This window comes from Leptodactylus fuscus, unplaced genomic scaffold, assembly GCF_031893055.1.
Source record: "Leptodactylus fuscus isolate aLepFus1 unplaced genomic scaffold, aLepFus1.hap2 HAP2_SCAFFOLD_57, whole genome shotgun sequence".
NCBI classification, from domain to species: domain Eukaryota; kingdom Metazoa; phylum Chordata; class Amphibia; order Anura; family Leptodactylidae; genus Leptodactylus; species Leptodactylus fuscus.
Window position 1 is genome coordinate 271,541 of NW_027440600.1, and position 26,521 is coordinate 298,061.

Here is a 26,521-nt window from a genome sequence, read left to right on the forward strand (position 1 = left end):
GTGAAAAAGTTCCTCAGGGGTCTTTTCTTTGGCGCTATCTGTCAGGGGTACCTGCCAATATCCCTTAGTGAGATCAAGCATAGAGAAGTACCAGGCCCCTCCCTGTCTCTCAATATGTTCATCTACCCGAGGCATGGGGTAGGCATCAAACTTAGAAACCTCGTTCAGCTTCCTATAGTTATTACAAAAACGCGATGTCCCATCTGGTTTGGGAGCTAGAACAATGGGACTGGCCCATTCACTTTTGGACTCCTCAATGACTCTCAATTTCAACAATTTCTGCACCTCTCCCTTAAATGGCTTGTCGGCGAGCCTCAGGGACCCGGTAAGGACTCATCTGCACTTTCACATGGGGCTCAGTAACAATATCATGTTTGATTAGGCATGTGCGCCCGGGTTGCTCAGAGAACACATCTGTATTCCTAGCTGCAAACTCTTTGCATTCTTGTTGCTGGCTTTTTGTGAGGGTCTCTGATATTGCTACCCCTGGTGCTACCTCTGTAGGCCCAACTACAGCCTGTGGGGATTTCACGGGAGACAGTTTAGCTGGAGACCTTTCTGTAAGCAGACTCTCCTGGTTCCCTGTAAGCAGACTCTCCTGGTTCCCTGTAAGCAGACTCTCTTGGTTCCCTGTCAGCGGACTCTCCTGGTTCCCTGTAAGCGGACTCTCCTGGTTCCCTGTAAGCGGACTCTCCTGGTTCCCTGTAAGCGGACTCTCCTGGTTCCCTGTAAGCGGACTCTCCTGGTTCCCTGTAAGCGGACTCTCCTGGTTCCCTGTAAGCGGACTCTCCTGGTTGCCTGTAAGCGGACTCTCCTGGTTCCCTGTAAGCGGACTCTCCTGGTTCCCTGTAAGCGGACTCTCCTGGTTCCCTGTAAGCGGACTCTCCTGGTTCCCTGTAAGCGGACTCTCCTGGTTCCCTGTAAGCGGACTCTCCTGGTTCCCTGTAAGCGGACTCTCTTGGTTCCCTGTAAGCGGACTCTCCTGGTTCCCTGTAAGCGGACTCTCCTGGTTCCCTGTAAGCGGACTCTCTTGGTTCCCTGTAAGCGGACTCTCCTGGTTCCCTGTAAGCGGACTCTCCTGGTTCCCTGTAAGCGGACTCTCTTGGTTCGCTGTAAGCAGACTCTCCTGGTTCCCTGTCAGCAGACTCTCTCTGTCTTTCCACGCCTTTAGCAGGTTTACATGATAAACCTGTTCAGGTTTTCTCCTACCTGGCTGAGGAACCTTGTAGTTCACTTCCCCTATCCTTTCCATTACCTCATAGGGGCCTTGCCATTTAGCAAGATACTTACTCTCCACTGCGGAAATGAGTACAAGTACTTGGTCACCGGGTTTAAAGGTCCTTACCCTCGCCGACCTATTGTAAACATGGCTTTGAGCCTTTTGGGCCTCCTGCAGATGCTCTCTAACCATGGGCATGACTGCCGCTATCCTGTCCTGCATACCAGCAATATGTTCAATGATACTTTTGTGGGGGGTGGGTTCTTGCTCCCACGTCTCTTTGGCGATGTCCAACAGACCCCTAGGATTTCTGCCGTAAACCAACTCGAAAGGGGAAAACCAAGTGGAAGCCTGCGGTACCTCACAGATGGCAAACATCAAATAGGGTAACAGAACACCGCAGTCTTTTCCATCCTTGCTCATCTCCTTTTTCAGCATATTTTTTAAGGTTTTGTTAAACCGTTCTACTAACCCGTCTGTCTGGGGATGGTAAACAGATGTACACAACTGTTTGATATTAAAGAGTTTACTCATTCCCTCTTTAGACATGAATGGGGAACCCTGATCTGTGAGGATCTCTTTGGGTAGTCCCACTCGGCAAAACATGGCGAACAACTCTTTGGCTATCAACTTTGCCTACGTGTGCCATAGAGGGATGGCTTCAGGATATCGGGTAGCATAGTCCATGACTACCAAAATATGCTGATGCCCTCGAGCAGACTTAACTAAAGGACCTACCAAGTCCATGGCAATCCTTTCAAAGGGCACCTCAATAATGGGCAGAGGTACCAGGTGGCTTCGAAAATGTTCCATGGGGGCATGCAACTAACACTCTGGACATGTTTCACAAAACACTTTAACCTCATGGTATACCCCCGGCCAATGAAAACGCTGCAATATGTGGTCCAGCGTTTTTGTGGCACCTAGGTGACCCCCTAGCCCATGTTTATGTGCCAACTCCAGCACCGTCTGGCGATAAGGCTGGGGTACTAGTAATTGCTCTAAGGTCTCACCTCGCACACTGTCAACTCGGTATAACAACTCCTGGTTGACAACCATGTGGGGGAACACCTCATCAGCGCCTGGGCACTGAGACACACCATTGATAACACTAACATTTTCCCAGGCCCTTTGCAGTGTGGGATCCTGGTGACGTGCAGTACCAAAGTTATCATGAGACACTTTCAAATCTGACATCTGAAGTTCAGTACCAGCCTCCTTGGCTTCACCTGCCATTACCTCTAGGGGAGACATAGAGCCACAATCCTCTTTGAACATGGTCAACCCTACAGTAGGAACCCTAGAGTCCTGGTCATTAGGTTCAGGCTCAAGGACCTGACCAGACAACACCTGTGGTATTCTTTGGGTTGAATCCTCTGACCCTTGCTTTCCCCGCCACAGAGTCCAAAATAGGGGAAAGTCCCGTCCCAGAATGAGGTCATGGGGCAAGTTCTTAACAACCCCTACCTCATGTCGGCTCTCTCCACAGTGGGTCTGGATGGAGACAATCATTGTTGGGTAGTCCCTTATATCTCCATGTATGCACAGGACCCCGACTGTGCGTCCAGTGACAGTCCCGTGGTCAACACAGTTCCCATTAACAAGAGTCACCCGACGCCAGAATCCAGTAGTGCCACCACTAAGCACCCAGCCACGGTCACCTGGCACAGGTGGCGCTCATCAACAGTGTCTGGGGTGGCAGCAGTGTAAACAGGTGCAGCATAGAGAGACACCGTCCAACCCAGGCTGTAGTCCTTAGGCAATATGGCCCGTGTTCTGGCACTGCCAGCAGATGACAGTCCTTCTCCCCTGGGTCACTACCTTATCCTGGGGAGCTCAAGATAAATTGGCCCTCTGGGCCTTGGGAGCTTGTGGGATTTGGGGGCGCCCCTTTGCAAGGGACTATGTAGCACAGTATCGCTCCACCAACCCCACCAATGCATTGCTGTTTCTTGGGTCTCCATGCCCCACCCACCTCTGGATCTTACTTGGTAAAGATCCAGAGGTACCGGTCTATGACAATCCGCTCCACAATCTGCGCTGGGGTCAGTGTCTCTGGCTGGAGCCACTTCCGGACAAGTTGGACAAGGTGGTGCATTTGGGACTTTGGTGGTAACGCCTCCTGGTATTCCCACTCATGGACTCTTTGAGCCCAGACATTCTGGTCCACACCCAGTCGGGCCACAATCTCTCTGCCTTCATGCGCTAGTAATCACATGTATCCTGTTCACGCAGGCCAAAATAAGTGTAAGGATTGGAGTCAGGGTCAGGCAGTGCAAAGTGACACAGCTGGGAAAGCAACACTGTGCAACTAATGACAAAAGGGGTCGCAGGCCCTGCAGCTATAACTATGCTGTAATATCTGAGATGAGGCAGACCAATGCACTTCCTAATTGAAGTGCGCCTACCACGGCTACTAACCTTCTATCCGGCAGCTAGGTTAAGGGGAGAGGAGGCCCTGAAAGTGCTAGGGACTGGAATCACGGGGTCACACCTAAACAGAAAGCACAGTGTCAATGCAATGCAAAACAAAAGACTAAACAGCATGGAACCAGGGAGGACCACAAGTCCCAGCAAGACACAGAAGAGAAGGCGAGGTCAGACGAGCAAGAGGTCGAGCCAGGAGATATAATAAAGGTACCAAATCAAAAGACAAGGGATAGTCAAAAATAGAAGCCGGGTAAATAAGCCAAGAAAACAGACAGAAGACGAACAGACAGGAATCTGACTGAGCAGAGGAACCAGGAAACACAAAGTGAATGGCTGGCAAGGATCCATGCCTGGGTGGGGTTTAAATAGCAGCAGACAACCACACCTGATGGCTAACGGCATGGAGACTGAAGGCAAGGAAAAGATTAACCCTTAATGACCTAAGCACACCCAATAGAACTCCTAACACGTCTCCCAGGGAGACGCCGCGCAGCAAGGAGACCGCGGCGACTCCGTATCCTGACAATAAGCTTGCTGGGGCTCAGCAACTAAGAAAGGAGCCAACACCTCTGCCCAGAGCTGCGGTGGAAGCCTCTCACGGGTGGCCACTCTTTCAAACCCAGTCAGATAGGCCTCTACATCGTCCTCTGACGTCATCTTGGTCAACGCTTTACGACCACTTTTCTGGCATCCCGCTCAGGCTTTGCTGGGTCAGCCTTTTGCTGAGCAGCCAGCAACATGGACATCTGCTTGGCCAAAAGATGGTTGGTCTCCTGTTGCGCTGCAGTAGCCTCTGCATGTCTCTGCTGTTGCTGATTAGTCAGTAACAGCTGTTTCACAATCTCCTCCATAGCAGTGGCTTTCTATTTCAGCTTGTGTATGTCTCACTGCATTTATGCCCGCATCCTCCACCATATGTGGGGATTCGCTCAGGTAGATGCTTGTAGCAATGCAGGAAACAGGGACACAGACACTGGATTGCACACAAGCTCAGGCTTTATTCACTTGTAGTGCATACACTGCCTTTGCAAAGGCACAAAATAAACAAAACAAAACCCTTCTCAGGTGAGAAACTAACTTAAACGTACGGAAACTTTTCCCTGACTATACAGGAGACTGACTACCAGTCTCCCACCTTCTCAACAACAACAGGTGGCACAGTACCTGCTTTTGAGGTCCGGTCTGGACAGGTCAGCTCTGTCAGTGTGGTGTCACACTGCTAGTCTTCACATTCAGACTATTATCAGGCCTTGATTAGTCAGCTGACCTCCCTGGTGTGGGTCTCACCATACACCCTTTAGGTGTATCACTGATTCTGACACGGTTTGAATTTTTTCTCTAGTCACCACCTTTCCGAAGCAATCAATGCTGTTAGTTTTGGTGGTTCATATACTATTTAGACTACTATTTTTTATTTTTGTAAAAATAAAAACCAAAAGTCACACACTGTCAGAATTGTTCCCGGCCACAATAATTAAGCAGTGTACATTAAAATGACTGGGGGAAAAAACAGGGAGGGACAGGTGGAGGAGGAAACACCTTGTTCAAGTACTAACAATAAGAATGTGGGTGGCAGCAGCAACACTACAACTGGTTATGGTGGCACGGGCAGTAGCTTCAGTATAGTAGTTCCTGAAAATAAAGATGATTCTGAAATTTTTGATTACTTCTTAGTAACAGGAGGGTATTGCATCTGATGCAATCTTGAGTCTGACTTCTGTGTGCTTTTTGTCTAATGTTGTAACATATAATTTACTGCAGGGACTTTTTAGATTGCCGATCATGTTTTCATCTTCACTGACACAGATCCCTAGTAGTTATGTGGAACCTGCTGAGAAAAAAATAGTCCTATTTTGAGTTTTCCTCCTTTTTTGAGGAGAACTGTAAGAACTGTTTTTTGGAAGGAGAGGAGGAAGAGGTGGGAAAGGAAGGCATGGTTAAAGCAGTCCTCTTCCTATTATTAATGAACTGGATAAGAACAGTTAGCATTGTTTGAAAATAGAGGAGGAAGACATGACTGGTGGTGGAGGTAGTAGTGGCAGGAGGTGTGGAACTACTACTGGTAGTTATTCTGGGTAGGGAACCAAGGGAAAATATGCAGGTGGATATTATGAGGGTGTGCAGGACTCCAAAGGCCATGATCTATCATTTCCAATGACGATGATTCTTTAGCAGATAGGACCTAGGATAAGATTCTTTTGCAGATAAGGAAGGACAGTGAGTAGATCCGACATCCAAAAAGACTTCCCAGGTCAGACCTAGGGGAAGCTTAAGAGATGGTAGTGACAGACACAGTTCCATGCTGCATGTTTTTGAGACAACTACTAAACACCATTACTTTATACATTGCCAAATGATAAATCCATGGTAATGTGCAAAATCTGCAACCAGAAACGTAACCACGCCTGATACTCCTAAATAGCTGGACATTATCTTTTCTGGCCTGGTCCATAACATTATTCCATGCCGCACTGCAACTATTGTTGCCGCAGCTACCCCAGATGCCGCCACTCAGTCAGAATTCATCACATCCCACTATACCACACTGTTGGTGCCACATAAAAACCTTCACATTTGATCCCAAAAAAGGACAATTGTTTTGTGGATTTTTTTTATTTCTGAAAATCCGATTCTTCATAGTTTTTCATCTGGACTCACAGCCAAAAATTTGTATCCCAAATAACAAAACAACCTTTAGCACTTGCAAGTCATTAAAATGGATATACTTTTTTATATAAAACCGTTAAACCCACAGCTTGTATCTACTACTTACCATCATACACGTCACTTGGACTTTGATATAACTTTGGCTGTGTTTGACTTAGGTTCCACACCTTTAACTATCTTCTAAGCCACCTGAACCAAAACAAATTTTGAGAGGTTCACTCATCTCTCGTTATTAGTTACAACTCAAACCATTGTATAAAACTATAGAATGCGCACAATACTCTCACGCGCGTAATACATTGAAAGCATAGGGCAAAAAGCCTCCCATTGATTTCAATGGGGAGCGCACGTATGCCAACTCCCATTCAAGTCAATGGGAGCTGCTTTTTATGCGCTCATTCTGAACGTCTTTTTACGATCAGAATGAGCGCAGCGTTCCATCGTGTGAAGGCTCCCAAAGGCAGAAAGTGAATAGAGGACAAAAGTAGCCACATGTGATATGTAATAATATGAAGTGAGGAGGAGAATGGAGGACACAGGAGCCACAATCTGAGCGATGCCATAGATAACCATTCATCTATCAAGTTTTATGTACATTGTGGATTCCACTTACTGCAATAATCGCTCATTTCTGACATGCCATGAAGTGAGGGAACTACTGAAGGATTCGTTATTTCTAGAACATGAATCCTACAGGTGGTTTCTAGTGAGGACCGAGTTTATAACAGTTGGGGACATTTTCTCTCCACATTTATAATCTACAGGTTTTATATTAATTCTCTGTGGACTGATCACTCACATCTCATCTTCTTATTCTTACAGTTTGGCTAATAATAATCTACCAGACACTTGCTGCACCCAGTTGGCCTCTGTAATAAGGAATAACCAGTCCCTGAAGAAACTTGACCTGTCTAAAAACTGTCTGTCCGGTCCTCACCTCAGTGACTTGATGGCCGCTCTGTACAGTCCAGCCTGCAGGATAGAGGAATTACAGTGAGTATAAGAGATGTGTACAGGAGGAGACATGTGGGGACAAGTTATACAGGGATGTTATTCTATTTTATGCTCCTCCGCACTATTGTTATGTCTGAGATAAACTGCTGACTGCACCTTCATATGTGACGTCTCTACTGAGCTGTGTATCTAAACTAATGTTTGATACAGTCTGCTGATACATCACTCACATCTCTTCTTCTTATTCTTACAGTTTGCGTAGTAATAATCTACGAGACACTTCCTGCACCCAGTTGGCCTCTGGAATAAGGGATAACCAGTCCCTGAAGGTACTTGACCTGTATAATAACCGTCTGTCTGGTCCTCACTTCAGTGACTTGATGGCTGTTCTGTCCTGTCCAGCCTGCAGGATAGAGGAATTACTGTGAGTATACGAGATGTGTATAAAGCTATATACTGTGCTCCATTAGTCATGCTCCTATAATTCTATAACCTGTTCTCCACTACTCCTTCTCTATAATTCTACGATTTGTGATCGACTAGTCATACTATACAGTGGGGCAAAAAAGTATTTAGTCAGTCACCAATAGTGCAAGTTCCACCACTTAAAAAGATGAGAGGCGTCTGTAATTTACATCATAGGTAGACCTCAACTATGAGAGACAAAAAGAGAAAACAAATCCAGAAAATCACATTGTCTGATTTTGTAAGAATTTATTTGCAAATTATGGTGGAAAATAAGTATTTGTGGCTGTTTATGTGAAAAGGGCCCACACTGTCGATATGGAGTTCTTGGTATCATTGTAACGGTTATGGTGTAACATTGTCCGAAACAGCAAAAAATTTTTTATTGAAAGCACAATTGACATATTTTTAAATAAAATTTTTGCATAAAACAAAATTGTGATTTTTTTACCCAAATATGTTTTGGAATATTTTCTCTATAATTAGTATCGACGATCTGGGCCCTTTTCACGTAAACAGCCACATTTGGTCACCTACAAACAATCAAGATTTCTGGCTCTCACAGACCTGTAACTTTAAGAATCTCCTCTTTCCTCCACTCATTACCTGTAGTAATGGCACCTGTTTAAACTTATCAGTATAAAAAGACACCTGTGCACACCCTCAAACAGTCAGACTCCAAACTCCACTATGGTGAAGACCAAAGAGCTGTCAAAGGACACCAGAAACAAAATTGTAGCCCTGCACCAGGCTGGGAAGACTGAAACTGCAATAGGCAACCAGTTTGGATTGAAGAAATCAACTGTGGGAGCAATAATTAGAAAATGGAAGACATACAAGACCACTGATAATCTCCCTCCATCTGGGGCTCCACGCAAAATCTCACCCCGTGGGGTCAAAATGATCACAAGAACGGTGAGCAAAAATCCCAGAACCACGCGGGGGGACCTAGTGAATGAACTGCAGAGAGCTGGGACCAATGTAACAAAGCCTACCATCAGTAACACACTACGCCGCCAGGGACTCAGATCCTGCAGTGCCAGACGTGTCCCACTGCTTAAGCCAGTACATGTCCGGGCCCGTCTGAAGTTTGCTAGAGAGCATTTGGATGATCCAGAAGAGTATTGGGAGAATGTCCTATGGTCTGATGAAACCAAACTGGAACTGTTTGGTAGAAACACCACTTTACGTGTTTGGAGGAAAAAGAATACTGAGTTGCATCCATCAAACACCATACCTACTGTAAAGCATGGGGGTGGAAACATCATGCTTTGGGGCTGTTTCTCTGCAAAGGGGCCAGGACGACTGATCCGGGTACATGAAAGAATGAATGGGGCCATGTATCGTGAGATTTTGAGTGCAAACCTCCTTCCATCAGCAAGGGCATTGAAGATGAAACGTGGCTGGGTCTTTCAACATGACAATGATCCAAAGCACACCGCCAGGGCAACAAAGGAGTGGCTTTGTAAGAAGCATTTCAAGGTCCTGGAGTGGCCTAGCCAGTCTCCAGATCTCAACCCTATAGAAAACCTTTGGAGGGAGTTGAAAGTCCGTGTTGCCAAGCGACAGTCCCAAAACATCACTGCTCTAGAGGAGATCTGCATGGAGGAATGGGCCGACATACCAACAACAGTGTGTGCCAACCTTGTGAAGACTTACAGAAAATGTTTGACCTCTGTCATTGCCAACAAAGGATAAATAACAAAGTATTGAGATGAAATTTTGTTACTGACCAAATACTTATTTTCCACCATAATTTGCAAATAAATTCTTACAAAATCAGACAATGTGATTTTCTGGATTTGTTTTCTCATTTTGTCTCTCATAGTTGAGGTCTACCTATGATGTAAATTACAGACGCCTCTCATCTTTTTAAGTGGTGGAACTTGCACTATTGGTGACTGACTAAATACTTTTTTGCCCCACTCTATATCTTTAAAGGGATCCAATCATTGGAATCCCATTTTTTTTCTCCCTAACATGTAGGAATAGCGTTAATAAAGGCTATTTTTCTCCTACCTTTTAGATGTCTTCTCCACGCCGCCATTCGGTGGAAATCCCAGTTTTCTTCTGTATGCAAATGAGTTCTCTGGCAGCACTGGGGACGGTCCCCAATGCTCAAACAGCACTGGGGGCGCCCCCAGTGCTGCGAGAGAAATCTCCAGCAATGCCTCTATCTTTGTCCGGAACGCCTCTCTCCGCTTCTTCTTCTGTTTTGGGTTTCAAACTTCTATGCATGTGCAGTCAGCTCTTCCATGGGGCCTTGGGCAGAGCCGACTGCGCATGCCCGTGGCCATTTTCTTGTGGCCCGCTTGCACCAGCTTACTACTGGACCTGGGACAATGGCGACACCTTTAAAATGGTGCCTCGGTCAGTTTTGACCAAGGCGCTGAAGGAATTAATGCCCACAATCGGTGTAGGCACCAATCATGGGCATTAGCACTGGGAGTCTATTGTATAAAACAGTAGACACCCGGCAGCTATAGTGTCTGTATACTAGTCCTCCTCCTATAATTCTATATACTGTGCTCCACTAATCCTCCTCCTATAATTCTATATACTGTGCTCCACTAATACTCCTCCTACAATTCTATATACTGTGCTCCACTAGTCCTCCTCCTATAATTCTATATACTGTGCTCCACTAGTCCTCCTCCTATAATTCTATATACTGTGCTCCACTAGTCCTCCTCCTATAATTCTATAAACTGTGCTCCACTAGTCCTCCTCCTATAATTCTATATACTGTGCTCCACTAGTCCTCCTCCTATAATTCTATATACTATGCTCCACTAGTCTCCTCCTATAATTCTATATACTGTGCTCCACTAGTCTTCTCCTATGATTCTATATACTGTGCTCCACTAGTCCTCTCCTATAATTCTATATACTGTGCTCCACTAGTCCTCCTCCTATAATTCTATATACTGTGCTCCACTAGTCCTCTCTTATAATTCTATATGCTGTGCTCCACTAGTCCTCTCCTATAATTCTATATAGTGTGCTCCACTAGTCCTCTCCTATAATTCTATATACTGTGCTCCACTAGTCCTCCTCCTATAATTCTATATACTGTGTTCCACTAGTCCTCTCCTATAATTCTATATACTGTGCTCCACTAGTCCTCTCCTATAATTCTATATACTGTGCTCCACTAGTCCTCCTCCTATAATTCTATAAACTGTGCTCCACTAGTCCTCCTCCTATAATTCTATATTCTGTGCTCCACTAGTCCTCCTCCTATATTTCTATATACTGTGCTCCACTAGTCCTCCCCCTATAATTCTATATACTGTGCTCCAGACTAGTCCTCTCCTATAATTCTATATACTGTGCTCCACTAGTCCTCCTATAATTCTATATACTGTGCTCCACTAGTCCTCTCCTATAATTCTATATACTGTGCTCCACTAGAACACCTCCTATAATTCAATATACTGTGCTCCACTAGTCCTCCTCCTATAATTCTATATACTCTGCTCCACTATTCCTCCTCCTATAATTCTATATACTGTGCTCCACTAGTCCTCCTATAATTCTATTTACTGTGCTCCACTAGTCCTCTCCTATAATTCTATATACTGTGCTCCACTAGTCCTCCTCCTATAATTCTATATACTGTGCTCCACTAGTCCTCCTATAATTCTATATACTGTGCTCCACTAGTCCTCCTATAATTCTATTTACTGTGCTCCACTAGTCCTCTCCTATAATTCTATATACTGTGCTCCACTAGACCTCTTCCTATAATTCTATATACTCTGCTCCACTAGTCCTCTTCCTATAATTCTATATACTGTGCTCCACTAGTCCTCCTCCTATAATTCTATATACTGTGCTCCACTAGTCCTCTGCTAAAATTCTATATACTGTGCTCCACTAGTCCTCTCCTATAATTATATATACTGTGCTCCACTAGTCCTCCTCCTATAATTCTATATACTGTGCTCCACTAGTCTCCTCCTATAATTCTATATACTGTGCCCCACTAGTCCTCCTCCTATAATTCTATATACTGTGTTCCACTAGTCCTCCTACTATAATTCTATATACTGTGCTCCACTAGTCCTCTCCTATAATTCTATATACTGTGCTCCACTAGTCCTCCTATAATTCTATACATGGTGCTCCACTAGTCCTCCTTCTATAGTTCTGTATACTGTGCTCCAGAGTAGTCCTCCTCCTATAATACTATGCTCCACTAGTCCTCTCCTATAATTCTATATACTGTGCTCCACTAGTCCTCCTCCTATAATTCTATACACTGTGCTCCACTAGTCTCCTCCTATAATTCTATATACTGTGCTCCACTAGTCCTCCTCCTATAATTCTATACACTGTGTTCCACTAGTCTCCTCCTATAATTCTATATACTGTGCTCCACTAGTCCTCTCCTATAATTCTATATACTGTGCTCCACTAGACCTCCTCCTATAATTCTATATACTGTGCTCCACTAGTCCTCCACCTATAATTCTATATACTGTGCTCCACTAGTCCTCCTCCTATAATTCTATATACTGTGCTCCACTAGTCCTCCTCCTATAATTCTATATACTGTGCTCCACTAGTCCTCCTCCTATAATTATATATACTGTGCTCCACTAATCCTCCTCCTATAATTCTATATACTGTGCTCCACTAATCCTCCTCCTATAATTCTATATACTGTGCTCCACTAGTCCTCATTCTATAATTCTATATACTGTGATCCACTAGTCCTCATCCTATAATTCTATATACTGTGCTCCACTAGTCCTCATCCTATAATTCTATATACTGTGCTCCAGTAGTCCTCCTCCTATAATTCTATATACTGGGCTCCACTAGTCCTCTCCTATAATTCTATATGCTGAGCTCCACTAGTCCTCCTCCTATAATTCTTTATACTGTGCTCCACTAATCCTCCTCCTATAATTCTATATACTGTGCTCCACTAGTCTTCCTCCTATAATTATATATACTGTGCTCCACTAGTCTCCTCCTATAATTCTATATACTGTGATCCACTAGTCCTCTTCTATGATTCTATATACTGTGCTCCACTAGTCCTCTCCTATAATTCAATATACTGTGCTCCACTAGTCCTCCTCCTATAATTCTATATACTGTGCTCCACTAGTCCTCTCCTATAATTCTATATACTGTGCTCCACTAGTCCTCTCCTATAATTCTATATACTGTGCTCCACTAGTCCTCTCCTATAATTCTATATACTGTGCTCCACTAGTCCTCATCCTATAATTCTATATACTGTGCTCCACTAGTCTTTTCCTATAATTCTATATACTGTGCACCACTAGTCCTCCTCCTATAATTCTATATACTGTGCTCCACTAGTCCTCTCCTATAATTCTATATACTGTGCTTCACTAGTCCTCCTCCTATAATTCTATATACTTTTCTCCACTAGTCCTCCTCCTATAATTCTATATACTCTGCTCCACTAGTCCTTCTCCTATAATTCTATATACTGTGCTCCACTAGTCCTCCTCCTATAATTCTATATACTGTGCTTCTCTAATCCTCTCCTATAATTCTATATACTGTGCTCCACTAGTCCTCTCCTATAATTCTATATACTGTGCTCCACTAATCCTCCTCCTATAATTCTATATACTGTGCTCCACTAGTCCTCATCCTATAATTCTATATACTGTGCTCCACTAGTCGTCATCCTATAATTCTATATACTGTGCTCCACTAGTCCTCATCCTATAATTCTATATACTGTGCTCCACTAGTCCTCCTCCTATAATTCTATATACTGTGCTCCACTAGTCCTCTCCTATAATTCTATATACTGAGCTCCACTAGTCCTCTCCTATAATTCTATACACTGTGCTCCACTAATCCTCCTCCTATAATTCTATATGCTGTGCTCCACTAGTCCTCCTCTTATAATTATATATACTGTGCTCCACTAGTCCCCTCCTATAATTCTATATACTGTGCTCCACTAGTCCTCTCCTATGATTCTATATACTGTGCTCCACGAGTCCTCCTCCTATAATTCTATATACTGTGCTCCTCTAGTCCTCCTCCTATAATTCTATAAACTGTGCTCCACTAGTCCTCTCCTATAGTTCTATATACTGTGCTCCACTAGTCCTTATCCTATAAAACTATATACTGTGCTCCTCTAGTCCTCCTCCTATAATCCTATATACTGTGCTCCACTAGTCCTCTCCTATAATTCTATATACTGAGCTCCACTAGTCCTCCTCCTATAATTATTCATACTGTGCTCCACTAATCCTCCTCCTATAATTCTATATACTGTGCTCCACTAGTCGTCCTCCTATAATTCTATATACTGTGCTCCACTAGACTTTTCCTATTATTCCATATACTGTGCTCCACTAGTCCTCCTCCTATAATTATATATACTGTGCTCCACTAATCCTCCTCCTATAATTCTATATACTGTGCTCCACTAGTCCTCATCCTAAAATTCTATATACTGTGCTCCACTAGTCCTCCACCTATAATTCTATATACTGTGCTCCACTAGTCCTCCTCCTATAATTCTATATACTGTGCTCCACTAGTCCTCTCCTATAATTCTATATACTGTGCTCCACTAGTCCTCTCCTATAATTCTATATACTGTGCTCCACTAGTCCTCCTCCTATAATTCTATACACTGTGCTCCACTAATCCTCCTCCTATAATTCTATATACAGTGCTCCACTAGTCCTCCTCCTATAATTATATATACTGTGCTCCACTAGTCTCCTCCTATAATTCTATATACTGTGCTCCACAAGTCTTCTCCTATGATTCTATATACTGTGCTCCACTAGTACTCTCCTATAATTCTATATACTGTGCTCCACTAGTCCTCTCCTATAATTCTACATACTGTGCTCCACTAGTCCTCTCCTATAATTCTATATACTGTGCTCCACTAGTCCTCTCCTATAATTCTATATACTGTGCTCCACTAGTCCTCCTATAATTCTATATACTGTGCTCCACTAGTCCTCCTCCTATAATTCTATATACTGTGCTCCACTAGTCCTCCTCCTATAATTCTATATACTGTGCTCCACTAGTCCTTCTCCTATAATTCTATATACTGTGCTCCACTAGTCCTTATCCTATAATTCTATATACTGTGCTCCACTAGTCCTCTCCTATAATTCTATATACTGTGCTCCACTAGTCCTTATCCTATAATTCTATATACTGTGCTCCACTAGTCCTCCTCTTATAATTCTATATACTGTGCTCCACTAGTCCTCTCCTATAATTCTATATACTGTGCTCCTCTAGTCCTCATACTATAATTCTATATACTGTGCTCCACTAGTACTCTCCTATAATTCTATATACTGTGCTCCACTAGTCCTTTCCTATAATTCTATATACTGTGCTCCACTAGTCCTCCTCCTATAATTCTATATACTGTGCTCCAATAGTCCTCCTCCTATAATTCTATATACTGTGCTCCACTAGTCCTCTCTTATAATTCTATATACTGTGCTCCACTAGTCCTCCTCCTATAATTCTATATACTGTGCTCCACTAGTCCTCCTCCTATAATTCTATATACTGTGCTCCACTAATCCTCCTCCTATAATTCTATATACTGTGCTCCACTAGTCCTCATCCTAAAATTCTATATACTGTGCTCCACTAGTCCTCCACCTATAATTCTATATACTGTTCTCCACTAGTCCTCCTCCTATAATTCTATATACTGTGCTCCACTAATCCTCCTCCTATAATTCTATATACTGTGCTCCACTAGTCCTCCTCCTATAATTCTATATACTGTGCTCCACTAATCCTCCTCCTATAATTCTATATACTGTGCTCCACTAATCCTCCTCCTATAATTCTATATACTGTGCTCCACTAGTCCTCATCCTATAATTCTATATACCGTGCTCCACTAGTCCTCAGCCTATAATTCTATATACTGTGCTCCACTAGTCCTCATCCTATAATTCTATATACTGTGCTCCACTAGTCCTCCTCCTATAATTCTATATACTGTGCTCCACTAGTCCTCTCCTATAATTCTATATACTGAGCTCCACTAGTCCTCCTCCTATAATTCTATATACTGTGCTCCACTAATCCTCCTCCTATAATTCTATATACTGTGCTCCACTAGTCTTCCTCCTATAATTATATATACTGTGCTCCACTAGTCTCCTCCTATAATTCTTTATACTGTGCTCCACTAGTCCTCTCCTATGATTCTGTATACTGTGCTCCACTAGTCCTCTCCTATAATTCTATATACTGTGCTCCTCTAGTCCTCTCCTATAATTCTATATACTGTGCTCCACTAGTCCTCCTCCTATAATTCTATATACTGTGCTCCACTAGTCCTCTCCTATAATTCTATATACTGTGCTCCACTAGTCCTCTCCTATAATTCTATATACTGTGCTCCACTAGTCCTCATCCTATAATTCTATATACTGTGCTCCACTAGTCCTCCTCCTATAATTCTATATACTGTGCTCCACTAGTCTTTTCCTATAATTCTATATACTGTGCTCCTCTAGTCCTCTACTATAATTCTATATACTGTGCTCCACTAGTCCTCCTCCTATAATTCTATATACTGTGCACCACTAGTCCTCCTCCTATAATTCTATATACTGTGCTCCACTTTTCCTCTCCTATAATTCTATATACTGTGCTTCACTAGTCCTCCTCCTATAATTCTATATACTGTGCTCCACTAGTCCTCCTCCTATAATTCTATATACTCTGCTCCACTAGTCCTTCTCCTATAATTCTATATACTGTGCTCCACTAGTCCTCTCCTATAATTCTATATACTGTGCTCCACTAGTCCTCCTCCTTTAATTCTATATACTGTGCTTCTCTAATCCTCTCCTATAATTCTATATACTATGCTCCACTAGTCCTCTCCTATAATTCTATATACTGTGCTCCACTAATCCTCCTCCTATAATTCTATATCCTGTTCTCCACTAGTCCTCATCCTATAATTGTATATACTGTGCTCCACTAGTCATCATCCTATAATTCTATATACTGTGCTCCACTAGTCTCCTCCTATAATTGTATATACTGTGCTCCACTAGTCCTCTCCTATGATTCTATATACTGTGCTCCACTACTCCTCTCCTATAATTCTATATACTGTGCTCCACTAGTACTCTCCTATAATTCTATATACTGTGCTCCACTAGTCCTTTCCTATAATTCTATATACTGTGCTCCACTAGTCCTCCTCCTATTATTCTATATACTGTGCTCCACTAGTCCTCCTCCTATAATTCTATATACTGTGCTCCACTAGTCCATTCTTATAATTCTATATACTGTGCTCCACTAGTCCTCCTCCTATAATTCTATATACTGTGCTCCACTAGTCCTCCTCCTATAATTCTATATACTGTGCTCCACTAGTCCTCTCCTATAATTCTATATACTGAGCTCCACTAGTCCTCCTCCTATAATTCTATATACTGTGCTCCACTAGTCCTCAGCCTATAATTCTATATACTGTGCTCCACTAGTCCTCATCCTATGATTCTATATACTGTGCTCCACTAGTCCTCCTCCTATAATTCTATATACTGTGCTCCACTAGTCCTCTCCTATAATTCTATATACTGAGCTCCACTAGTCCTCCTCCTATAATTCTATATACTGTGCTCCACTAATCCTCCTCCTATAATTATATATACTGTGCTCCACTAGTCTTCCTCCTATAATTATATATACTGTGCTCCACTAGTCTCCTCCTATAATTCTATATACTGTGCTCCACTAGTCCTCTCCTATGATTCTGTATACTGTGCTCCACTAGTCCTCTCCTATAATTCTATATACTGTGCTCCTCTAGTCCTCTCCTATAATTCTATATACTGTGCTCCACTAGTCCTCCTCCTATAATTCTATATACTGTGCTCCACTAGTCCTCTCCTATAATTCTATATACTGTGCTCCACTAGTCCTCTCCTATAATTCTATATACTGTGCTCCACTAGTCCTCATCCTATAATTCTATATACTGTGCTCCACTAGTCCTCCTCCTATAATTCTATATACTGTGCTCCACTAGTCTTTTCCTATAATACTATATACTGTGCTCCTCTAGTCCTCTACTATAATTCTATATACTGTGCTCCACTAGTCCTCTCCTATAATTCTATATACTGTGTTCCACTAGTCCTCCTCCTATAATTCTATATACTGTGCACCACTAGTCCTCCTCCTATAATTCTATATACTGTGCTTCACTAGTCCTATCCTATAATTCTATATACTGTGCTTCACTAGTCCTCCTCCTATAATTCTATATACTGTGCTCCACTAGTCCTCCTCCTATAATTCTATATACTCTGCTCCACTAGTCCTTCTCCTATAATTCTATATACTGTGCTCCACTAGTCCTCCTCCTATAATTCTATATACTGTGCTTCTCTAATCCTCTCCGATAATTCTATATACTATGCTCCACTAGTCCTCTCCTATAATTCTATATACTGTGCTCCACTAATCCTCCTCCTATAATTCTATATACTGTTCTGCACTAGTCCTCATCCTATAATTGTATATACTGTGCTCCACTAGTCTTCATCCTATAATTCTATATACTGTGCTCCACTAGTCCTCCTCCTATAATTCTTTATACTGTGCTCCACTAGTCTTTTCCTATAATTCTATATACTGTGCTCCACTAGTCCTCCTCCTATAATTCTATATACTGTACTCCACTAGTCCTCTCCTATAATTCCATATACTGTGCTCCACTAGTCCTCCTCCTATAATTCAATATATTCTGCTCCACTAGTCCTACTCCTATAATTCTATATACAGTGCTCCACTAGTCCTCCTCCTATAACTCTATATACTGTGCTGCACTAGTCCTCTCCTATAATTCTATATACTGTGCTCCACTAGTCCTCTCCTATAATTCTATATACTGTGCTCCACTAGTCCTCTTCCTATAATTCTATATACTGTGCTCCACTAGTCCTCCTATAATTCTATTTACTGTGCTCCACTAGTCCTCTCCTATAATTCTATATACTGTGCTCCACTAGTCCTCTTCCTATAATTCTATATACTGTGCTCCACTAGTCCTCCTATAATTCTATTTACTGTGCTCCACTAGTCCTCTCCTATAATTCTATATACTGTGCTCCTCTAGTCCTCCTATAATTCTATATACTCTTCTCCACTAGTCCTCCTGCTATAATTCTATATACTGTGCTCCACTAGTCCTCCTACTATAACTCTATATACTGTGCTGCACTAGTCCTCTCCTATAATTCCATATACTGTGCTCCACTAGTCCTCCTCCTATAATTCTATATACTGTGCTCTACTAGTCCTCTCCTATAATTCTATATACTGTGCTCCACTAGTCCTCTTCCTATAATTCTATATACTGTGCTCCACTAGTCCTCCTATAATTCTATTTACTGTGCTCCACTAGTCCTCTCCTATAATTCTATATACTGTGCTCTACTAGTCCTCCTATAATTCTATACTCTTCTCCACTAGTCCTCTCCTATAATTCTATATACTGTGCTCCACTAATCCTCCTCCTATAATTCTATATACTGTTCTCCACTAGTCCTCATCCTATAATTGTATATACTGTGCTCCACTAGTCTCCTCCTATAATTGTATATACTGTGCTCCACTAGTCTCCTCCTATAATTGTATATACTGTGCTCCACTAGTCCTCTCCTATGATTCTATATACTGTGCTCCACTAGTCCTCTCCTATAATTCTATATACTGTGCTCCACTAGTCCTCCTCCTATAATTCTACATACTGTGCTCCACTAGTCCTCTCCTATAATTCTATATACTGTGCTCCACTAGTCCTCATCCTATAATTCTATATACTATGCTCCACTAGTCCTCATCCTATAATTCTATATACTGTGCTCCACTAGTCCTCCTCCTATAATTCTATATACTGTGCTCCACTAGTCCTCTCCTATGATTCTATATACTGTGCTCCACTAGTCCTCTCCTATAATTCTATATACTGTGCTCCACTAGTCCTCCTCCTATAATTCTATATACTGTGCTCCACTAGTCCTCTCCTATAATTCTATTTACTGTGCTACACTAGTCCTCTCCTATAATTCTATATACTGTGCTACACTAGTCCTCTCCTATAATTCTATATACTGTGCTCCACTAGTCCTCTCCTATAATTCTATATACTGTGCTCCACTAGTCCTCATCCTATAATTCTATATACTGTGCTCCACTAGTCCTCCTCCTATAATTCTGTATACTGTGCTCCACTAGTCTTTTCCTATAATTCTATATACTGTGCACCACTAGTCCTCCTCCTATAATTCTATATACTGTGCTCCACTAGTCCTCTCCTATAATTATATATACTGTGCTTCACTAGTCCTCCTCCTATAATTCTATATACTGTGCTCCACTAGTCCTCCTCCTATAATTCTATATACTGTGCTTCTCTAATCCTCTCCTATAATTTTATATACTGTGCTCCACTAGTCCTCTCCTATAATTCTATATACTGTGCTCCACTAGTCCTTACCCTATAATTCTATATACTGTGCTCCACTAGTCCTCATACTATAATTCTATATACTGTGCTCCACTAATCCTCTTCTATAATCCTATATACTGTGCTCCACTAGTCCTCTCCTATAATTCTATATACTGTGCTCCACTAGTCCTCATCCTATAATTCTATATACTGTGCTCCACTAGTCCTCCTCCTATAATTCTTTATACTGTGCTCCACTAGTCTTTTCCTATAATTCTATATACTGTGCTCCACTAGTCCTCCTCCTATAATTCTATATACTGTACTCCACTAGTCCTCTCCTATAATTCCATATACTGTGCTCCACTAGTCCTCTCCTATAATTCAATATACTCTGCTCCACTAGTCCTCCTCCTATAACTCTATATACTGTGCTGCACTAGTCCTCCTCCTATAATTCTGTATACTGTGCTCCACTAGTCTTTTCCTATAATTCTATATACTGTGCTCCACTAGTCATCCTCCTATAATTCTGTATACTGTGCTCCACTAGTCTTTTGCTATAATTCTATATACTGTGCACCACTAGTCCTCCTCCTATAATTCTATATACTGTGCTCCACTAGTCCTCTCCTATAATTATATATACTGTGCTTCACTAGTCCTCCTCCTATAATTCTATATACTGTGCTCCACTAGTCCTCCTCCTATAATTCTATATACTGTGCTTCTCTAATCCTCTCCTATAATTCTATATACTGTGCTCCACTAGTCCTCTCCTATAATTCTATATACTGTGCTCCACTAGTCCTTACCCTATAATTCTATATACTGTGCTCCACTAGTCCTCATACTATAATTCTATATACTGTGCTCCACTAATCCTCTTCTATAATCCTATATACTGTGCTCCACTAGTCCTCTCCTATAATTCTATATACTGTGCTCCACTAGTCCTCATCCTATAATTCTATATACTGTGCTCCACTAGTCCTCCTCCTATAATTCTTTATACTGTGCTCCACTAGTCTTTTCCTATAATTCTATATACTGTGCTCCACTAGTCCTCCTCCTATAATTCTATATACTGTACTCCACTAGTCCTCTCCTATAATTCCATATACTGTGCTCCACTAGTCCTCTCCTATAATTCAATATACTCTGCTCCACTAGTCCTCCTCCTATAATTCTATATACTGTGCTCCATTAGTCCTCCTCCTATAATTCTATATACTGTGCTGCACTAGACCTCTCCTATAATTCTATATACTGTGCTCCACTAGTCCTCCTGCTATAATTCTATATACTCTTCTCCACTAGTCCCCCTCCTATAATTCTATATACTGTGCTCCACTAGTCCTCTCCTATAATTCTATATACTGTGCTCCACTAGTCCTCTTTCTATAATTCTATATACTGTGCTCCACTAGTCCTCCTATAATTCTATATACTGTGCTCCACTAGTCCTCTTTCTATAATTCTATATACTCTTCTCCACTAGTCCTCCTCCTATAATTCTATATACTGTGCTCCACTAGTCCTCTCCTATAATTCTATATACTGTGCTCCACTAGTCCTCTCCTATAATTCTATATACTGTGCTCCACTAGTCCTCTTCCTATAATTCTATATACTGTGCTCCACTAGTCCTCCTATAATTCTATTTACTGTGCTCCACTAGTCCTCTCCTTTAATTCTATATACTCTTCTCCACTAGTCCTCCTGCTATAATTCTATATACTGCGCTCCACTAGTCCTCCTCCTATAATTCTATATACTGTGCTGCACTAGTCCTCTCCTATAATTCCATATACTGTGCTCCACTAGTCCTCCTCCTATAATTCTATATACTGTGCTCCACTAGTCCTCTCCTATAATTCTATATACTGTGCTCCACTAGTCCTCTTCCTATAATTCTATATACTGTGCTCCACTAGTCCTCCTATAATTCTATTTACTGTGCTCCACTAGTCCTCTCCTATAATTCTATATACTGTGCTCCTTTAGTCCTCCTATAATTCTATATACTCTTCTCCACTAGTCCTCCTGCTATAATTCTATATACTGTGCTCCACTAGTCCTCCTCCTATAACTCTATATACTGTGCTGCACTAGTCCTCTCCTATAATTCCATATACTGTGCTCCACTAGTCCTCCTCAAATAATTCTATATACTTTGCTCCACTAGTCCTCTCCTATAATTCTATATACTGTGCTCCACTAGTCCTCTTCCTATAATTCTATATACTGTGCTCCACTAGTCCTCCTATAATTCTATTTACTGTGCTCCACTAGTCCTCCTATAATTCTATATACTCTTCTCCACTAGTCCTCCTGCTATAATTCTATATACTCTTCTCCACTAGTCCTCCTCCTATAATTCTATACACTGTGCTCCACTAGTTTCCTCCTATAATTCTATATACTGTGCTCTACTAGTCCTCCTCCTATAATTCTATATACTGTGCTCCACTAGTCCTGCTATAATTCTATATACTGTGCTCCATTAGTCCTCTCCTATAATTCTATATACTGTGCTCCTCTAGTCCTCTCTTATAATTCTATATACTGTGCTCCACTAGTCCTCCTATAATTCTATATACTCTTCTCCACTAGTCCTCCTGCTATAATTCTATATACTCTTCTCCACTAGTCCTCCTGCTATAATTCTATATACTGTGCTCCACTAGTCCTCCTCCTATAACTCTATATACTGTGCTGCACTAGTCCTCTCCTATAATTCCATATACTGTGCTCCACTAGTCCTCCTCCTATAATTCTATATACTGTGCTCCACTAGTCCTCTCCTATAATTCTATATACTGTGCTCCACTAGTCCTCCTCCTATAATTCTATACACTGTGCTCCACTAGTCTCCTCCTATAATTCTATATACTGTGCTCTACTAGTTCTCCTCCTATAATTCTATATACTGTGCTCCACTAGTCCTCCTCCTATAATTCTATATACTGTGCTCCACTAGTCCTCTCCTATAATTCTATATACTGTGCTCCTCTAGTCCTCTCTTATAATTCTACATACTGTGCTCCACTAGTCCTCCTATAATTCTATTTACTCTTCTCCACTAGTCCTCCTGCTATAATTCTATATACTCTTCTCCACTAGTCCTCCTCCTATAATTCTATATACTGTGCTCCACTAGTCCTCTCCTATAATTCTATATACTGTGCTCCACTAGTCCTCCTCCTATAATTCTATATAATGTGCTCCACTAGTCCTCCTCCTATAATTCTATATACTGTACTCCACTAGTCCTCCTCCTATATTACTATATACTGTGCTCCACTAGTGTTCCTCCTATAATTCTATATACTGTGCTCCAGACTAGTCCTCTCCTATAATTCTATATACTGTGCTCCACTACTCCTTCTATAATTCTATATACTGTGCTCCACTTGTCCTCTCCTATAATTCTATATACTGTGCTCCACTAGACCTCCTCCTATAATTCTATATACTCTGCTCCACTATTCCTCCTTCTATAATTCTATATACTGTGCTCCACTAGTCCTCCTATAATTCTATTTACTTTCCTCCACTAGTCCTCTCCTATAATTCTATATACTGTGCTCCACTAGACCTCCTCCTATAATTCTATATACTCTGCTCCACTGGTCCTCCTCCTATAATTCTATATACTGTGCTCCACTAGTCCTCTTCCTATAATTCTATATACTGTGCTCCACTAGTCCTCCTCCTATAATTCTATATACTGTGCTCCACTAGTCCTCTTCCTATAATTCTATATACTGTGCTCCACTAGTCCTCCTCCTATAATTCTATATACTGTGCTCCACTAGTCCTGCTATAATTCTATTTACTGTGCTCCACTAGTCCTCTCCTATAATTCTATATACTGTGCTTCACTAGTCCTCCTCCTATAATTCTATATACTGTGCTCCACTAGTCCTCCTCCTATAATTCTATATACTGTGCTCCACTAGTCCTCCTCCTATAATTCTATATACTGTGTTCCACTAGTCCTCTCCTATAATTCTATATACTGTGCTCCACTAGTCCTCTCCTATAATTCTATATACTGTGCTCCACTAGTCCTTCTCCTATAATTCTATATACTGTGCTCCACTAGTCCTCCTCCTATAATTCTATATACTGTGCTCCACTAGTCCTCCTCCTATATTTCTATATACTGTGCTCCACTAGTGTTCCTCCTATAATTCTATATACTGTGCTCCAGACTAGTCCTCTCCTATAATTCTATATACTGTGCTCCACTACTCCTTCTATAATTCTATATACTGTGCTCCACTAGTCCTCTCCTATAATTCTATATACTGTGCTCCACTAGACCTCCTCCTATAATTCTATATACTCTGCTCCACTAGTCCTCCTCCTATAATTCTACATACTGTGCTCCACTAGTCCTCTTCCTATAATTCTATATACTGTGCTCCACTAGTCCTCCTCCTATAATTCTATATACTGTGCTCCACTAGTCCTTCTATATTTCTATTTACTGTGCTCCACTAGTCCTCCTCCTATAATTCTATATACTGTGCTCCAATAGTCCTCTTCCTATAATTCTATATACTGTGCTCCACTAGTCCTCCTCCTATTATTCTATATACTGTGCTCCACTAGTCCTCTTCCTATAATTCTATATACTGTGCTCCACTAGTCCTCCTCCTATAATTCTATATACTGTGCTCCACTAGTCCTTCTATAATTCTATTTACTGTGCTCCACTAGTCCTCCTCCTATAATTCTATATACTGTGCTCCACTAGTCCTCTTCCTATAATTCTATATACTGTGCTCCACTAGTCCTCCTCCTATAATTCTATATACTGTGCTCCACTAGTCCTCCTATAATTCTATATACTGTGCTCCACTAGTTCTCTTCCTATAATTCTTTATACTGTGCTCCACTAGTCCTCCTCCTATAATTCTATATACTGTGCTCCACTAGTCCTCCTATAATTCTATTTACTGTGCTCCACTAGTCCTCTCCTATAATTCTATATACTGTGCTCCACTAGTCCTCCTCCTATAATTCTATATACTGTGCTCCACTAGTCCTCCTCCTATAATTCTATATACTGTGTTCCACTAGTCCTCTCCTATAATTCTATATACTGTGCTCCACTAGTCCTCTCCTATAATTCTATATACTGTGCTCCAATAATCCTCCTCCTATAATTCTATATGGTTCTCCACTAGTCCTCCTTCTATAGTTCTGTATACTGTGCTCCAGAGTAGTCCTCCTCCTATAATACTATGCTCCACTAGTCCTCTCCTATAATTCTATATACTGTGCCCCACTAGTCCTCCTCCTATAATTCTATATACTGTGTTCCATTAGTCCTCTCCTATAATTCTATATACTGTGCTCCACTAGTCCTCTCCTATAATTCTATATTCTGTGCTCCACTAGTCCTCCTACTATAATTCTATATACTGTGCTCCACTAGTCCTCTCCTATAATTCTATATACTGTGCTCCACTAGTCCTCCTCCTATAATTCTATATACTGTGCTCCACTAGTCCTCCTCCTATAATTCTATACACTGTGCTCCACTAGTCTCCTCCTATAATTCTATACACTGTGCTCCACTAGTCTCCTCCTATAATTCTATATACTGTGCTCCACTAGTCCTCCTCCTATAATTCTATACACTGTGTTCCACTTGTCTCCTCCTATAATTCTATATACTGTGCTCCACTAGTCCTCTCCTATAATACTATATACTGTGCTCCACTAGTCCTCCTCCTATAATTCTATATACTTTGCTCCACTAGTCCTCTCCTATATTTCTATATACTGTGCTCCACTAGTCCTCCTCCTATAATTCTATATATGGTGCTCCACTAGTCCTCCTTCTATAGTTCTGTATACTGTGCTCCAGAGTAGTCCTCCTCCTATAATACTATGCTCCACTAGTCCTCTCCTATAATTCTATATACTGTGCTCCACTAGTCCTCCTACTATAATTATATACACTGTGCTCCACTAGTCTCCTCCTATAATTCTATATACTGTGCTCCACTAGTCTTTTCCTATAATTCTATATACTGTACTCCACTAGTCCTCTCCTATAATTCTATATACTTTGCTCCACTAGTCCTCTCCTATAATTCTATATACTGTGCTCCACTAGTCCTCTCCTATAATTCTATATACTGTGCTCCACTAGTCCTCTCCTATAATACTATATACTGTGCTCCACTAGTCCTCTCCTATAATTCTATACACTGTGCTCCACTATTCCTCTCCTATAATACTTTATACTGTGCTCCACTAGTCCTCTCCTATAATAC

The 26,521-nt window shown here is 41.6% G+C and overlaps 1 protein-coding gene across 1 annotated transcript in view; it reads left to right on the forward strand.

Annotated features, from left to right (window-relative positions):
• Positions 1 to 26,521, forward strand: part of LOC142188595 (NACHT, LRR and PYD domains-containing protein 12-like) — a 336,901-nt gene that overhangs the window by 251,643 nt on the left and 58,737 nt on the right. Inside the window, exons 11-12 of the mRNA XM_075261889.1 lie at positions 7,139 to 7,309; positions 7,524 to 7,694. Coding sequence (XP_075117990.1) covers positions 7,139 to 7,309; positions 7,524 to 7,694 — 342 coding nt within the window. The remainder of the gene's footprint in view (positions 1 to 7,138; positions 7,310 to 7,523; positions 7,695 to 26,521) is intronic.